This window comes from Gossypium arboreum, chromosome 7 (assembly GCF_025698485.1).
Source record: "Gossypium arboreum isolate Shixiya-1 chromosome 7, ASM2569848v2, whole genome shotgun sequence".
Classification (NCBI taxonomy): domain Eukaryota; kingdom Viridiplantae; phylum Streptophyta; class Magnoliopsida; order Malvales; family Malvaceae; genus Gossypium; species Gossypium arboreum.
The window spans coordinates 500,116-516,325 of NC_069076.1; the positions used below are offsets into that span (position 1 = coordinate 500,116).

General features: G+C 31.0%; 3 protein-coding genes across 3 annotated transcripts; 2 read left to right on the forward strand and 1 right to left on the reverse strand.

Moving 5' to 3' along the window:
- Positions 1-1,080: 1,080 nt before the first annotated feature.
- LOC108487545 (uncharacterized) lies at positions 1,081-2,201 on the forward strand. The gene is made up of 2 exons (XM_017791920.2): positions 1,081-1,250; positions 1,352-2,201. The coding sequence occupies exons 1-2, from the start codon at positions 1,163-1,165 to the stop codon at positions 2,071-2,073; spliced, it is 810 nt and encodes a 269-aa protein (XP_017647409.1). The 5' UTR covers positions 1,081-1,162; the 3' UTR covers positions 2,074-2,201.
- Positions 2,202-2,758: 557 nt separating this feature from the next.
- LOC108485476 (transcription factor TCP20-like) lies at positions 2,759-4,479 on the reverse strand. Its single transcript, XM_017789326.2, has 2 exons — positions 3,075-4,479; positions 2,759-2,967 (listed from the first exon to the last, which is right to left on the reverse strand). Exon 1 carries the CDS (start codon positions 4,092-4,094, stop codon positions 3,174-3,176), a length of 921 nt encoding a protein of 306 aa, XP_017644815.1. The 5' UTR covers positions 4,095-4,479; the 3' UTR covers positions 2,759-2,967; positions 3,075-3,173.
- An 8,686-nt stretch (positions 4,480-13,165) lies between these two features.
- LOC108483322 (uncharacterized) lies at positions 13,166-15,029 on the forward strand. Its single transcript, XM_017786660.2, has 5 exons — positions 13,166-13,374; positions 13,478-13,586; positions 13,742-13,944; positions 14,355-14,584; positions 14,664-15,029. The coding sequence occupies exons 2-5, from the start codon at positions 13,495-13,497 to the stop codon at positions 14,940-14,942; spliced, it is 804 nt and encodes a 267-aa protein (XP_017642149.1). The 5' UTR covers positions 13,166-13,374; positions 13,478-13,494; the 3' UTR covers positions 14,943-15,029.
- The last annotated feature ends 1,181 nt before the right edge of the window (positions 15,030-16,210 follow it).

Sequence of the window (16,210 nt, forward strand, 5' to 3'; positions counted from 1 at the left end):
AAAAAATCTCATCCATCAAATTATATCTAACAAATTCGCAATTAACATTAAACTTATTCCATTAGTTAATTATGCTAATATTATTTGTTTATTATGAATTTTCATCAAATAAATCTTAAAATTTGAATTAATCATTAAATAAATTAATATCTTTATCTTTGAGTATCAAAATATATAACTTTAATCAAATTCAAGTATCACATTAGAAAAAACGATGGATGGAATTGTAAAGGTTGATTGATAATTTTGTGTTGAATTGGGGTGGGGTTAAGATATGTGGTAGTAAGAGATTGACATGTTCATAAGTCGGGCTACCCGCCCAAAATTTGAAAAGGTTTGGGTAAAATATTATGCTCAAAAAATGGGTCTAGACAAAAAAATTAAGCTCATTTAAAAAACAAGTCAGGTTTAACCTTGACATTCAAGGCCCAAGCATGACCCAACCTAACCCGACCTGTTTTAAAGTTTATAATACTTTATATTATGTTATTTTTATATAATATGCAATTTATAACACATTAAAAAATAAGCCTATACTAAATATATAATATTACTCTAATATAAACATTAAAATAATGTTAAGATAACTATATAAAAATTTCAATACATATAAAATGTATAAAATTATTAAATATTAAAATAAAATAAATATTTTAAAAAAATATAGATTGACCTAAAATGAGTTTGAGTTAATTTTTTACATATATATAAATAAGTTTAAGTAAAATTTTAAACTCATATTTTAAGTCGAGTCAAATTTAAAAATATAAAATAAATTAATATCATATTTAAGTACATGCCATACCGGGGAAACGAGTATCTCTAGTAAGAGATGATATTATGGGCAGATAATACAAGCAGAAACAGCTTTGCCTTATCATCATCACTTTTTGAAATTTGAAACTGGGTAAAATGTAAGCGCAAACCAAGCTGTGTACGTATGTAAATCTATATTACGTAACGGTGGGGGAGTATCAAAAAAATATATTTCCCCACATTAATATTAAAGGGAATGGCGTTTGAAATTGAAAAAAGAATCTCAATCTTTCCCTTTTAAACATGAATTTAATGGAATGGAATGGAAGAAAGAATCAATCACAGCTTTCAAATTTCTTTTTGTCATCTCTAACGATTCATCGATAAACCCCTCCTCCTCGGTTCAATGGACAACACTTCAGCTTCTTCTTCTTCTTCTTTGGCTGCAACTGCAATCCCCCGACAATCCCAATGGCTTCAAACCACTCTATCAGGTCAGTCCATATCATGCATATCCTCTCTCTATATGTACATATATGTATATATATGTTGCTTGCTTTCCTTGTTTAACCTACTTTATCAACTTTTTTTGCAGATTTGGAGGAGAAAATGAAAGCCATGACGACCCTTCTTCAGGAATCTGATAATTCAAAATCCTCATGTCAAATGGCTCATATTTCTCACAACTGGAAACAACAACTTGTTCAAATGTTGGGAGAGTTAAACAGGTCTTACTGTTCTTTAGCACATAAGTATGATCAGTTGAGGTCTAAATCACAAAGGGTCCTGGAAGCCTCTAATGATCCTATACGAGAGGCCTTCGATACTTGCGACGAGCCTGTCATGGATGATTCTGATTATGAACATCACATATCTGACTTTGAATACCTTAACGAGTTAGCAGATGATCTAGTATTAACACGACAATGCGATATGTCTTTCATGAAAAAGCCCGGAGAACAAACGAACCGAGAATTTTCGGAAGAAGAGGATGTTGTTTTGAAGGTTAATGATGAGTTTCAAAGATTTAATCCTAAAGCTGTAGAGTTTGAAAAGGAGTGTACATGGTTTCAATTTACAAAGCTCATGGAGGAGAATCTACGGCAGCAAGCAGAACTATTAAGTAGGAATAATGAGAAGAGAGAAACCATCAATCGGTTACGGCTAAAACTCGAGCAGGTAAAGAGTGAGAACAAGATCCTACAACTGCAGAAGTGCCTCTATTGCTCAAAAGTTGGTGTGAAGCGCAATCATTCTCAGAATTCAAGATCAACAGGACTATTTCTAGGCAAGTTCTTCAATGGAGGTTGCTCATAGTTTTTTATTTTTAAATTTCCCATTTGTTGATCTTTTGTTAGCATTGGTACATTGGTGACTCCAAAGAATGATCTGTAATTAAGTTGTCTGCAGTTCCTTCTATCAATTCAATAAACAGTTTATATCAATGCTTAAAGCAATGCTGACTTTCCATTTCTTTCGAATGAAGAACAGTGGGGGAGATTTGTCAATGTAAATATATACATCGTAGTAGATATCAAGCACCGAAAGTGCTCACTATAGCATTACCCTCACCATGAATGATTTTGAGCAAAGCTTTGTCAATGAAACTATATACACCACAATAAAGCACTCAAAATGTGAATAGGATTCCCATGTAACAGACAGTCAAGACAAAAGCTGAAATGATCTATGAAACAACAAACTTTAGGCCTTGAGAACCCCTTTTTGCCAATGCAATGCCAAGTGAATATACTGGCTCCAGAGTGCAGACTCTTTTGTTGTCAGAACACCAACCCAAATTTAAGTGCAGTTTGAACATAAGCCAAATGATCATTTTACAATTATTTGGAACATAAGTCTACTCAAATTCGTTGACTGAAATTTTCCAATTTTAGTAACATGGGAAATGTAACCGGTGCTTCCAAGTAGGAATTTGTAGATTAAGTAAGAGATTCTAGTTTGCCTCGAGGTTAGAACTGTAGTTGAAAGAAGGCCAATCAAATTTGCAAAATATAAATCCTTGAATAATTGGCACTTTGATGTGCAACAATATATTGTTTTAGATAAATATGAACTCTTAGATGATTCAAAGAAGAAACTAGAAATGTATGATAGTAAATTTGTATGTTTAATTTCAAAACCAAACCATTGCCTCTCCATCCAGACCTAGAGAAGAAGAAAACCAAGCTACTAGGCTCTGCAAAGATCCACCTGCACGTTCCACAGCAAAAGCAGTGAGGCCACAAGACAGATTAATACTTTCTCTGAAGACTTTGAAGGATGCAAGTCCAACACAATGCAAAAATTAAGAAAAGCACCTCTGTGGATGGAAACTTGGTTGATGCAGTATAGAAAGAAGGGGGCATCCTCTCTCAGAAATTCTATTCTTCTAAATATTGCTCCCAAAGTTTATAACTTTACTGGCCAGATCCTTGGGAATCATCCTTGGGAGGGGGCTGGTGTTGGTGTTGGTGTTGGTGCTGGTGCTGGTGCTGGTGCTGGAACTGCTGTTGTTGGTGCACCCTAGCCTGTCCCATCTGCTGATAAATCTGGCTCAAAGCTTGAGGATTTAGCCCCCCAAAATGACCTTCTTGGGACAACCCAAGTTCCAAACCAGGAAGTTGCTGCTCGTTAGCTGCGCCCAAGATGGAGGTGAGACTCACCTGACCCATGTTAGTAGGTGGCAAGTCAAAACCAGGAAACCCAAGCTTTTGCAGATAATTTGAACTTTCAGTGCCTAAATTTGTTGTAGATGGACCAGATAATGACTGAAACCCGTAACCACTGACTGGGGACCATAAACCTGTTCCCACATGGTGGGGTCTCCCCAAATTTCCTCCAATTCCCCAACTGGTCCTACCGCTCCCTGACCCAATAGTACTACTGGACCCCCCTAAATCTTCAAGCCTTTGGTGCAACCCTGCTGATAGAGACGCCCCTTGCTGTGAAACTGAACCTCCAGCAGCTGCCAAAGCTGATGCTGGTATCGTCCCGCTCCCCGTGGCGGCAATTATTGATGGTTCTGCTTGTTGTAACAGCCATTGTATTGTTTCCCCATCGGATTTGTGACCCAATTCCCTGGTCAACTGAAAGATTCTAGCTGCACATAAAGCAGGCATCCTTATCCTCCTGCCTCTTCCTTCAACTTTGGTATGCCTGTCTTTGTTAGAACTTCTCTTTGGTGCCAACTGTTGTTTCTTCCCTTCCTTATCTGCAATAACAATCTGGGAATCCTGGACTTCACCTACCTTGTTCTCCCTCATGTTTTGAGGCTGCTGTTGTTGTTGGGGCAGGCTCAAGAAATTGGCTACTTTATTTGGAGACTGCTTGGAATCCATTAACAGGTAAAAGGGTGGTGGACTCCTCTTTGATTGAAGAAGGCGACCTGAAAAAAGTCCTAGACTTTCCCGAGTTTTCACTGTTTTAGGCAAGAAAATGGAAGACAAAACTATTATTTTATTGAAATCCCAAAGCACACCCCATTGTCAAAATTTTCAGTCTATATTAGACAAAGATGCAATTTTTTTTCCCGTCTCTCCTATATAGCATATTATGATAATAGCATATGCAATGAACTGTGCCTTGTTTTTTTTATCCTTTTTTTTTCACTGTGGTGGAGGGTTTTGACTAAAATTTCTGACATGATAGCAACTTTTAAGTGCTAATTTAACCTCAAAACACATCCCTATATGGACATATTCCATATATTGATGGATTCCCTTACCTTTAAATGCTACCCGATATTATTGCAGCAGCAATATATTGGTGCCATCTCTTGTAAGAGACTCAATTTTCGACTTGGATGAATGATTGTTTGACAACTGTTAACATGGGTCTGGATAAAGAGATTGTTTGCTTGTAATCCACTCTAAAAACAAATACTTTCACCGCAAAACTAATCATGGGGAATCGCTGCTTAAAAAGTTAAAAGACTGTAGGATTTTTTTTTTTTTCTTCTTCTTTAGTTTCGGTTACATAATCTGCCAAAACAAGTTTGTTGCAGTTACAATTGAAGGATTTGATGATGCTTCCAGTAAGCTCAATTTGGAAAGACTCCACTATAGAAGTGGGACCCCCAGTTCCTGATAGTTCATGGACCATCTTCAAAACAAAAACCCCTTTATAACATTCAGTGTTAGATGTTGGCCCTTGAAGACAGCTTGTCCACAAATATGTTGAAGGACAATGATTCCCATTGACTGTCATCATGTAGGGTTCATAAACTGTGTTTTGTCCTATAATTTGGGATTAAGAAAAATGAAACTAATTATATGAAAACATTCTTTGATGAATATTTTCTTTTAGAAAAACAAGTGGGGATGCTTTGATGAATTCTATGTTTAAGCTAAGGGAAATGATCACAAAGGTACATTTGTCAAAGGAATTAAAAACACTTTAGATTGAGTGGATGCCAATGACAGCTTGAGGAAAAAGATAGGGACACCTTTGAATTTCTCCTACGAAAAAGAAGTCCAAGTTCTTTAAACAAGGGGAGCCATTTTCAAGTGATTTCTTTTGTCTCAAACCCAATTTTCTTTATATGGTGTGTAGTGATCACATATAAAAATACTATTTAATCATATCTAACCCAACATCCCATTGGCCTATGAATGTACCACTTATTGGCTAAGTGTTTGAAAATGTACTAGAGTTTTGACATTCTCATTGCATGAATAATTTCATGCAATTCTTTGTTCACCATAGTGGATTTCATTGCATATGTACACATCACTTAAGTAATTATCTCTTTTTTCTTTAATCATTCTCCCAAACTTGATTATTAAGTCATGAATCATTGAAGACATGAGGGAAAATGTTTCTTTTAGAAAAGAAAAAGAAAAAAAAAAACTTATGGCTTTGGTTTGATGTAGAGAAGATCAATTCCTTTGTGTTGAGATGATAATTATGGGTAGAAGTGGGAATGTTATTGCATTGCTTGTCACATGTGCTTCCCATCAAGGAGACAAAGGGAATATAACTTGTTTGCTTTTGTTTAGATGTGGAGAAGAAAACCAATTCCATTGGAAAAACCAAAAAGAACTTTGCATGCTTTTGTTAATGGGGTTTGATTTCAAGACATTAATTTTTCTCATTAGGGATAAGCTTTGGATATTTGATTTGTTTGTTTAAAACTACTCCCATCCTTTTCAAAACTTTTGCTTTTGCCTTATTTGAATGCCAAAGCCAAAGGGTGGTGCAGCAAAATTTTGGTAATTTCCTCAATCAATCTAAGGGCCTAATTATTTAGGGTAAATTATAGCATTAGCCACTAAATTATGAATAAATTTTTATTTGTCACTTAACTAACAAAAAAAGTTACAATTTGGTCATTAAACTATATATTCGAAAGTTTTCATTTAAGTTACTAGGTTGCTAAGTTTTTGTTTTTTAAAAGTTTTGCCAATGAGCTCTTAGTGACGATTTGACGATCGATTCGATGGATCAATACCTATCGACAAGCAGAATAACATACCTTAGATCCAAGTTGATTTGACAGTCAGTATTGGAGATTGAAGAAAAAAATTTATTTGAGCTTTGGTTTGTAGATTTGTGACGTTTAAAGCTATTTCATGGAAAAAAAATTGAACTTTAGAAGAGGAGGGGAAAAAAGTTTTCGATTAGCACAGAAAGTGCAAGCAGAGAAAACCATATAGCATCTATTTTAACAGCCCAGTGACTTAAATAAAAACTTTTGAATAGCTAGTGATTAAATTGTAATTTTTTTAAAATCAAGTGACCAAAATAAAAAAGTAACCATAATTTAATGATTAATGATATTGTTTAGGCAATTATTTATGACAATGATGAAAGATACGAGATGTAGCTTTAACTTTGGGAAATCATGATGTTAAAGCCAATGCATCCATCTTATCTTAATATTTAACTGAATGGTATAGTCACAACCCATGATGTAAGCCTAGTTTAGAAATACTTTTCAAAAATATTTTTAGGAGGGGAGAAGTTAAAATGTTCAATTTATGATAAAAGTGCTTTTCGGCCAATTTTTGGCTCGAAAGAAGCAATTTTTCTCTTAAAAATCAGTTTGTTTAGAAATACTTTTATCCCAAAAAAACTTTAAACCTTGTTTAATAATTGAAATGTCCTTTTTGCACATATGGCATTATTGCTTTGATTACACAAGACTTTGTAGGACATCTCTTTTGGCATTCGATCCAAAGCTGTGCTGTATAATATGCAACAAATGTGTTATTGGATCCAAAATTCACAGCCCTTTAGGGACTCCATTGAATTTGGCTCTTCTACACTTGTGATGCATATGTCTAATACATACAAGGACGAAATTAAAATATTGTTGAAATGTTGATGAAAGATTTGTAAAATATAATTTTATCAATACTAAAACTGTTTCAAAAGCTTTACATGCTATATGTAGACATATATGGTTAGAAACATTACTGTTTTTATTAGTTAGAAATATTTGTGACATAATTGAATAACTAAATGTAAATAGGTGAGGTTTTGAGTTCTTTTAGTTGGACTATATGCAGTAAAAGGTTGCTCTTTTTTTAAATGAATAAAAAAGTACATATATATATATATATATATATATATTATTTTATACAACAATCTAATATAAAATTTATTTTATATAATAAATATATAAAAGGTTATAATGATTTATTATATAAAATATATAATTTTCAATTTTATAATAATAAATTTTATGAATTAATCATAAATAAGTATATATAATTAACGAAGCTTTAATTATTTATCAATAAATTCATTATATATTTTTTATTATTTAATATGATATATATTTATTTTATATATAATTAAATATAATGTCTTTAGTGGTCATTTTATACATCACCTTACTTTTAAAATTGTATTTTAATCCAAACACACAACTCACTATTTGGGTAAAAATAGAGGCCCAAAAGATGGACTTGGGTAAAAAAAAGGCTCATTTAAAAAACGAGTTGAGACTCGAGTAAGGTTTTTTGCCCAGGCTCGGCCTGGATTAACAAAAAGACATAAAAAAATTTAATGTTTTCTTGTTGTTGTATTGCTTCTTCTTCTTCTTCTTCTTTTGTTATTTTCTCACTATTTTTCTACCATTTCACAATTATGTTACAACTATTTTGTTGTTATTATTTGGATATTGTATAACTCTTGTTTTATTGTTAATTTTGTTATTATTTTAGAGGTATTTATTTACTAAATTACATCTTTCTTCGTGTTATTTAAGTATAAACATATTTTTTTATTTTTAATATGTTAGGAAATATTTATTTTAATATTTTATTATCTTTGATGTATTATATTTTTAAAATTTTTAATATAAAAAAATAATTTGAACGAATCAAATCTAAATTTTAATATTTTTATACAAATCAAATTTAAATAAAATATTAGACTCATCTTTTAAACTGGAACAAGCCTAAATTTAACAAACAGAAATTTTGACAATCTAAAACAGGTCTATACACCTAGCATATAAGGAGGGACTATTATTACATTAAGGTCCACACAACTACTTGGGCCAAAGAGCTGATAGACGGAGGTAAAGAATGTTGGAAATGTCTTAATACAAAACGCCAACAACAATGTCATGTCATTATTTAATTTAGGGTTAATATGCAGCTTAGCACCTGAATTATACCCCTTTCTTCAATGTGGTACTTATGGTCTTTTTTTTTTGTTTTCGATTTGGTACCTGTAGAATCATTCTGTTAACCACTTTACCCCAAACTGTGACACTATATGACTAATACATAACTGACACGTGGCATTAAATTTAAAAAAAAATCATTTTTCAATTTTCCCTTTATTTAAATTTTTCGTTTGCCCTTTAATATTTTTCCATTTTCCCCTTCTTATTTACTTGTCCATTTGTTTCATTTCATTGTCTTAAGACCATGATCGGAGTTCATTACTTTCCCTACTCCGTCAAGAAATTTCATATTCCGGTGACCATTCCCAAATTCCGGCACGGAGAAAAATTGAAAACAAAATGGTAGTGATCATTTACATCAGACTGGAAGAATCAAAGAAACAAATATAAAAGAAAAAAAAATGAACCCAAAATGAAACCTCAAAAACAAAAGAACCCATTTTCGTCTCTACTCGGATTATCGGCATTGTGGTATTCCCTTTGAAAATCCCAACCGTGAAGACAATGAAGGAGTCTCGAAGAACCTATGACCTTGTTTGGAGGTTCATTGGACCAGTGTAGACCGACTCAAGGATAGTCTAAAACTCTATTTGGGTTTTGTTTTGGAGAAATCCAAACAATGAGGTTGAAGATGAAAGAAAGAGTCGCAATTGGCTCTCAATTTCTTGTCGGTCGAAGGGCAGAAGAGAGCATCGACAATGGTGGCTTTGGTTCGTCGGAAAAAGGGGGGAGAACATGGATTTGGTGATTGAAAAATTTTACCAAAGAAAAATAAAAATCTTCTTTGCACATGGAAATACACGTAGGAAACAGAAATTCATTTAATTTTAATATTTCCAGGTCATTTAAAAATTATGACATGGTTTTGACACACGGTGCCACGTCATTTTCCGTGACGAATTGAGGTAAAGTTGTTAGCAGAATGATTCCACATGTATTGAACTGAAAAAGAAAAAAAAAAAACTATTGAGTACCACATTAACCCTTTAGGTTTAAAATTATTATTTTATTTTAAATAATAATTTAATAAATATGTAAAACAAACAAATAATTAATTACATCAATTTTAAATTAACAATAAATGATTGCATCAATAATAAAAATATTATACATGATTATATTTTATATTTAATTTTCTTTTATAAATATCAAATACCTCGAATTTTAATTACATACAATATTTAGTTTAATGTCTTTAATAATCATTTTCAATTCTCACAACTACAATAATTAATTTCGCTATCATCATAATTTTTAACCTCGCAGAGACAATTTTGGTGACTTAAAAAGCGTTAAAATTTTTGTATCATTTTCAATCTTTTGATTTTTGACAATTTAAATCTAATCTAACAAAATTCAATTTAATAATAAAAATTTAGTAACTAAACATGTTCGTTCAATAATAAGTTGATTCGAAAATTTAAAATAATTAATTCAAAACAATTCAAAATTACACTACTACGAAATGATACTATAATAAGAAAAGAATTTTTATAGTTACAAAATGTGGGAACCAATGGTGAATGGTGATTGACTAGTTGAATAGAAAATGAAATTGACTTGGTTGATTCACATTCACCTAATTTCATTTTAAAAGTCTTTGGTTCATTGGAACCCCACATACATCACTTCAATTATAGAATAAGGAAAACAAGATGCGGTTTGAGCCTACAATCCCAAACTTCACCAAATCCTTGTTTGTTTTTTCCAAACGAATTCTCTTGGCGACTTCCCCATTATTCACACAGTCAACATTCAAAAAATAAATAAGGCATTCACATGTTTATAGTTAGTAATAAGAGATCGGTAGGAACTGGAACTCAACTTTTTCTTACATATTTTGTTTAAATTTAAATTTTAAAGTTGCTAGAACTTTACCTAAATACTATTCCGATCCGAGTAAGAATAATTTTAGTAAAATGGACAAAAAACACTTATGATTATTATTGTGAGGGGGTTAGTTTTTTTTTTTAAAGAAACCTTTTAAGTATTATTCGTCAGTCGAACTATCAAGTGATAAAAGTATCGTGTCTAGGATGTTTATGCTTGATTTTAGTTCCGAGTTTTGTCTCTCTACTTTAAAAAGAGCCAAAGAGATTCATAGAGTTTAGTAAAAGCGCCTAATTCACTAAAAATATATTTTTTAACATTTTTTTGTTTTAGTAGGGTTTTTACCCTTAAAAACCATATAAAGGGCATGAGTACAAACTTCACCAAAATAAAAAATGTTAAAAACATTTTCTTAATAGATTATTTGTTTCCATCAAATTTTGTGAGCTCTCGGCAAAATTCAAATTAAAATCAAGCATATACACCTTAAACATAAAATCACTATTGTCAACTGCTAAAAAATCAATTTATCTCTACTTTTTCTTAAAAAGAGCTGAGGTTATTAAAAGAAATGTTTTTATATATAGATGGTTTGATTTTGTTGAAGACATGGTATGGTCCCAATCCCAAATTAAAATTAGATATTGAGCAAGTTGTGGAATTGATTAAGTTATTCCTAGGTAAGTGTGACAGTCGCATTATGTTATTTAGCCACCATCCAGTGTCTGATGTAATGCCCATTAAAGAAAACGAAGCCATCAACTTCAACGGCTGCTTTCAAGTCAAATGCATTACAATATGTATCTTTTCAATTAGTTAAAATTTGAATTTTATTATTATATTTCATTTTATTCTTAAAATTAAAATAAATTCACCACTATACTTTAACACTATTTTTATTTTAATATTTAATTATAATAATTAATTAAGTTTTATCTCAATTAATATGAATATTGTTGTTAATGTAAACCATGACGTTAAAAATTATTATGAATAATTTTAAATATTGTGTAAAAAATAGATATGATGAAAGATTATTTAAATATATATATAATGAGAATATTAAGGACGGAGGACGCTTGATTTTGGGCTGCAATGGTATAATTGCACTTCTAATGCCTCGTTAATATCAATAGTTTAATTTTATTCTTTTTAGCTTTTTTTAAATTAGATAATTATAAATTTGGCCGCTTCCAAAAGTTAAAAATTCACTTTTAAGCCATTTTTTCATACAACTTTAGCTTGAACTCCCAAATTTTTTTAGTTTTATCTCATCTAAATTTCATATAATACTTGAATTCACCTTTGTATAAAATACATTAAACATAACTATTACAAATAAAAATACACCAATTACTTGATCTAATTATGATATAATCTTAGGGTTGTAATTGAATAGAACATTCGATGAAAAAGTCATAACCAGTTTCGCTTTTTTTTTATTTATGTTCATACATCAAGCTAAATAAATGAATATAAACAACATGAACAAGGCATGTTGGAGTCATTTATGCTAATGAACAACCTTGTTTATATTCATTTAAAACTCATTTAATAAATCATATAAAGCTTATTTACTATTCATGTAAGTATATGAACAAATTGCTTTTTAGGCCTTCCCGAAATTAAAAGATTTAGCTTTGATCTCTTTTACCCTTTGATTAAGTGAAAAAAATTAGCTTTTCTAAACAATTAATAATTCAATTTAGATTTTTTTATACACAATTTTTAGTTTTGGTTACCCAAATTTTGTAATCTTATCTCAATCCTCCAAACAAAATTTCCAACTTTTAACATAGTCTACCATAACCCTCTCGAATAATTACAACCTCACCTTATTACATTTATAGTATGAAAACAAAATTTCCTATAAAAGCTTTTAACTAATCACTCAAAGGTAAATCAAACATGCTTAACAAAACTCTTTGCTATGAACATAAAATTACTTAACACAATTCTCTCAACTTCTAACAAAATAAAGCATCCAAGATATAAACTTTAGAGATCCATTATTTGACGCTAATAAATACTTTTTCACGTAGCTTGAGATAAGTCCTCTATCAAATCTATTTTAAGTCTTAACGAGTAAAATTTTGTTATTTTTAAAATTCGACCCACTAAATATATTATTATGTCTAATGTTATTTTAATATATTACTCACTAAAAATTTAGTTAATGGATTAATGACTATAATTTGCGTCAAGACTTAAATTTTAAAATTCAAAAATTATAAGGATTTAGAATGATTCGATTAGAGAGTATGGATCAAACCTACAATTATATGCACAATGCATGACTAGTAATTGAATTTACCTAAAGAGATTTAACTGAAACGATTTGGATCAAGATTAAAATTTAAAAAAGTATAGGGATTAAAATTGATCAAATTAAAGTATAAGGATTAAATTCACAACTTTCGCAAAGCACAGAGAGTAATAGCAGAATTTAAACAAAAGATTCATCCAACAAATATGAAATGGTGAAGTCAATAAGCTGCTTAATGTACAATAGCAGGGGTGGTGGCAGGGCCCGACTCTCTCTAAAATGGAAATTTTCATCTTTAGTCTTTTTATAATTTTAAAAAATTTAAATTAATATATGGTAAAATTATACTTTGACCCCTCAAGAATGAAATTTTTTGATTTAATCTTTTAAAATTATAAAAATATAGACTATTAAAATAATAAAATTTTATTTTTATTATCATAAAAATATACAACTTCATTCCAACCTTTAAAAAAATTTCTACCTCCCCAATATGAAAGTATATATATTGATCAACATGAACAAACTTAACAACCTACGAAAAAGGGTAAAACACGTGGAGTTCGTTGAGAAGCATAATGTAGAAATCTATAGCAAACACACCAACATGTGGATCGTGTTGTTACTATTAATAGTGTTAGCGGGGAAAGCCGACAAATTACTCGAAATAAAAAGTCAATAATAATTAATTGTTGGCTGCCACAGCATTCGCGTCTCTGCACTGCTTTTGTCAACAAACACTAATTAATAGCTATATATTTCTGATATAAACCCATCATTTAGGAATGGTATTGGTTATAGTATAGGCTACCTCCAAAAATATGAAATATCTCCAAGGCTGAAGGCTCAAGCTTGATTCATTTCACCACTAGCAAAGGCATAGGTAAATGACCTATGAACACTTTTCTTTTCTTTTTTCTTTTTCCCTTTGGTGTTTTCTTTCTGGGTTTTATTTGATTTTGTTGTTCTTTGATGATGATTGGCAGTTTGGTTTTGTTTGAGAATGGAGAATCAAGCAAAAAAGGTGCTTCTCACTTCAAATGGAGATGACATGTCAATGAACATTGCTTTGCATTTAGCCAAACGTGGTTGCAGGTTCTAATCAGTCTCCTTTATGGCTTTGCATATGTTTGGTTTCTTGGGATTTTGGTTTATTTCCACGTTCAATCCGATCCGTTACGTTTATGCACGCACTTAATATTAAACAAAAAAGTACTACTTAAAGAATGATGTTTTGGGTTTGTGATTAGGTTGGTTATGATGGGAAATGAATGGTGCCTGAGGAGTGTGCGAGAGAAGATAATGGGTTCAATAAATGATAATGTGGTCCCAATAGAAGTGATTGGATTGGATATGGAGGAGGAAAGAGAAGGCGTTTTTGATAACGCTGTAGATAAAGCTTGGAAAGTGTTCGGATCCATTGATGCATTTGTGAATTGTTATGCTTACGAAGGTAGATATATCAGCCATAAATATTGTTTAATCAAGTAATTCTTAAACGAAAGTTGGCCGTTTTCTCTTTCCTGTTTGGTGCCAGAGAAAATGTTCAGATTTTGGTTCCTTTTCTGCATCATATCTACCAACATCTCCAATCAATTATAGTGATGGGAAATGGGGATATTTTCTGAAAAACCACATGGCCGTAATTTGAGATTCCTGGCAATATAACAGTCCTTTTTGAAGCATTTAAAAACTCTTGTAAAATCATCAACCTGCTTCTCAATTCCCTTATGCTTATAAAAAAACATAATAGGGCTGAAATTTTCAGGGTGAATGAAACAATAATTCCATTCACATGCCTAATAGTTTTTCAATAATTTTAGTGTAGACCATAAACTAACCCTGTCTAACTGCATGAAACAGGAAAGATGCAAGACCATTTGCAATTAGGTGAAGAAGAGTTTAGAAAAATTATAAAAATAAACTTCATGGCTGCATGGTTTCTACTAAAAGCTGTTGGTAAGAGAATGCGAGACCATAAATCAGGGGGTTCCATTGTGTTCATGACCACATTCCTCGGAGCCGAAAGAGGACTTTATCAAGGAGCTGCTGCTTATGGTTCATCCTTGGCTGCAGTCCAGCAGTTGGTCAGAGTAAGTAAATTCATTAACATTGCCTGTGACTTTATGATATTCCCTTCGTTGCTGAGTATTTCCGTCGGTTTTATTTAAGTTATCGGCTCTGGAGATTGGGAAATACAAGGTTAGGGTTAATGCAATAGCTCGTGGTTTACACATAGATGATGAGTTTCCACAGTCAGTTGGGAAGGAAATGGCAGAGAAGTTGGTGGAAAGAGCAGCACCATTGCAGAGATGGTTGGATGTTAAAAAGGATGTAGCTTCAACTGTTGTCTATTTAATCAGTGATGGTTCAAGATATATGACTGGAACAACTATATTTGTTGATGGGGCACAATCAATGACTAGGCCTCGATTGAGATCATATATGTAGTTCTTTTTCATTTCTATACTCTCATGCACAAACTTACATATGATATATTCTTTCTTATAATAATTATACATAATGATATGCTGAAAACATAGAGCCCACAGCATGGACTCCTTATCATTTTGTGGCATGTTATGCCCATACCCATTAGAAAGCCGGAAAAGGCTCACACGACAAAAAAAAAAAAAAAAAAACTAGAGCTGATGAGATAACCACTCATGGAAGGCCTACACAAAGTGGACGAAAAAACAAATAAAAGGGGAATTTTTTTTTCAGCTATTTTTTTATTCTTGTTGGAGGTTTGTAATTACTTTCCTTAATAATATAATTTTAATATATGAATGATATACAATAAATTTATATTATAATAATATATAAGAGGATCGATTTATTTAATAATTCAACTGTTGAATTTATTAATATAGTTATATTTTTTATACATATACATTTTCAAATTGATCCAATACCATATTGATCTAAAAATTATATATATTAATATTTATTGAATAGTTAAAAGTCTTTTACACAAAACAAATAGTTAGAAAATTTTAATTTACGTTAAATTTGACATGTATGATCTATATAAATAAAATATGAAATATGATATTAGATCATTATTATATTAATCATACAAAAATATGCAAAATGGTGTTTTGCACCAGTAATGTAAGTGGATCCTCAAGTCATAGACCTACTTATTACAGCTTCCATAGAATCCCTCAAGTAGAGGTGTCCATAGGTTGGGCCAAGCCCAATCAAAATTTTAGACTCATTTGTTACATTTCGCCCGCTCATATTAAATTTTTTTATATTCTTATATATATTAAATATATATAATACATAAGAAAAATTAAAAACATTAATAAAGATAAATGTTTCCCAACAACTTCAAAATAAGTTAAAAAACATGTATACTTAAATAACATGTAACTTAATAAGCAAATGTCTCTAAAATAATAATAAAATTAACAATAAAACAAGAGTTATATAATATTCAAACAATAACAATAAAATAATATCAATATAATAGTGAAATGGTACAGTAAAACCTCTATAAAATAATACCTTTGGGACTGAAAAATTATTATTTTATCGAGGTTATTAGTTTATTGATAGATGAATATTTTATTAATTTATCGATGAATTAATATTTATTAATTTAGAGACATTTTATACTTTATGCATGAGTTTTTTTTTTTTAATCAAAATCCAATTTGCATGTAGGTGCAATGAATCAAAGTTAATTGGTTCATGTAACAAAAAAGAAGAAG

Excerpts from the sequence above, each read along its gene's own strand:
- LOC108483322 (XM_017786660.2), top strand. The coding sequence starts at position 13,495 with ATGGAGAATCAAGCAAAAAAGGTGCTTCTCACTTCAAATGGAGATGAC. Across the intron at positions 13,587-13,741 it reads TTAGCCAAACGTGGTTGCAG|GTTGGTTATGATGGGAAATG; the intron begins GTTCTAATCAGT and ends GTTTGTGATTAG. Across the intron at positions 13,945-14,354 it reads GAATTGTTATGCTTACGAAG|GAAAGATGCAAGACCATTTG; the intron begins GTAGATATATCA and ends TGCATGAAACAG.
- LOC108485476 (XM_017789326.2), bottom strand. The coding sequence starts at position 4,094 with ATGGATTCCAAGCAGTCTCCAAATAAAGTAGCCAATTTCTTGAGCCTG.
- LOC108487545 (XM_017791920.2), top strand. The coding sequence starts at position 1,163 with ATGGACAACACTTCAGCTTCTTCTTCTTCTTCTTTGGCTGCAACTGCA. Across the intron at positions 1,251-1,351 it reads GCTTCAAACCACTCTATCAG|ATTTGGAGGAGAAAATGAAA; the intron begins GTCAGTCCATAT and ends CTTTTTTTGCAG.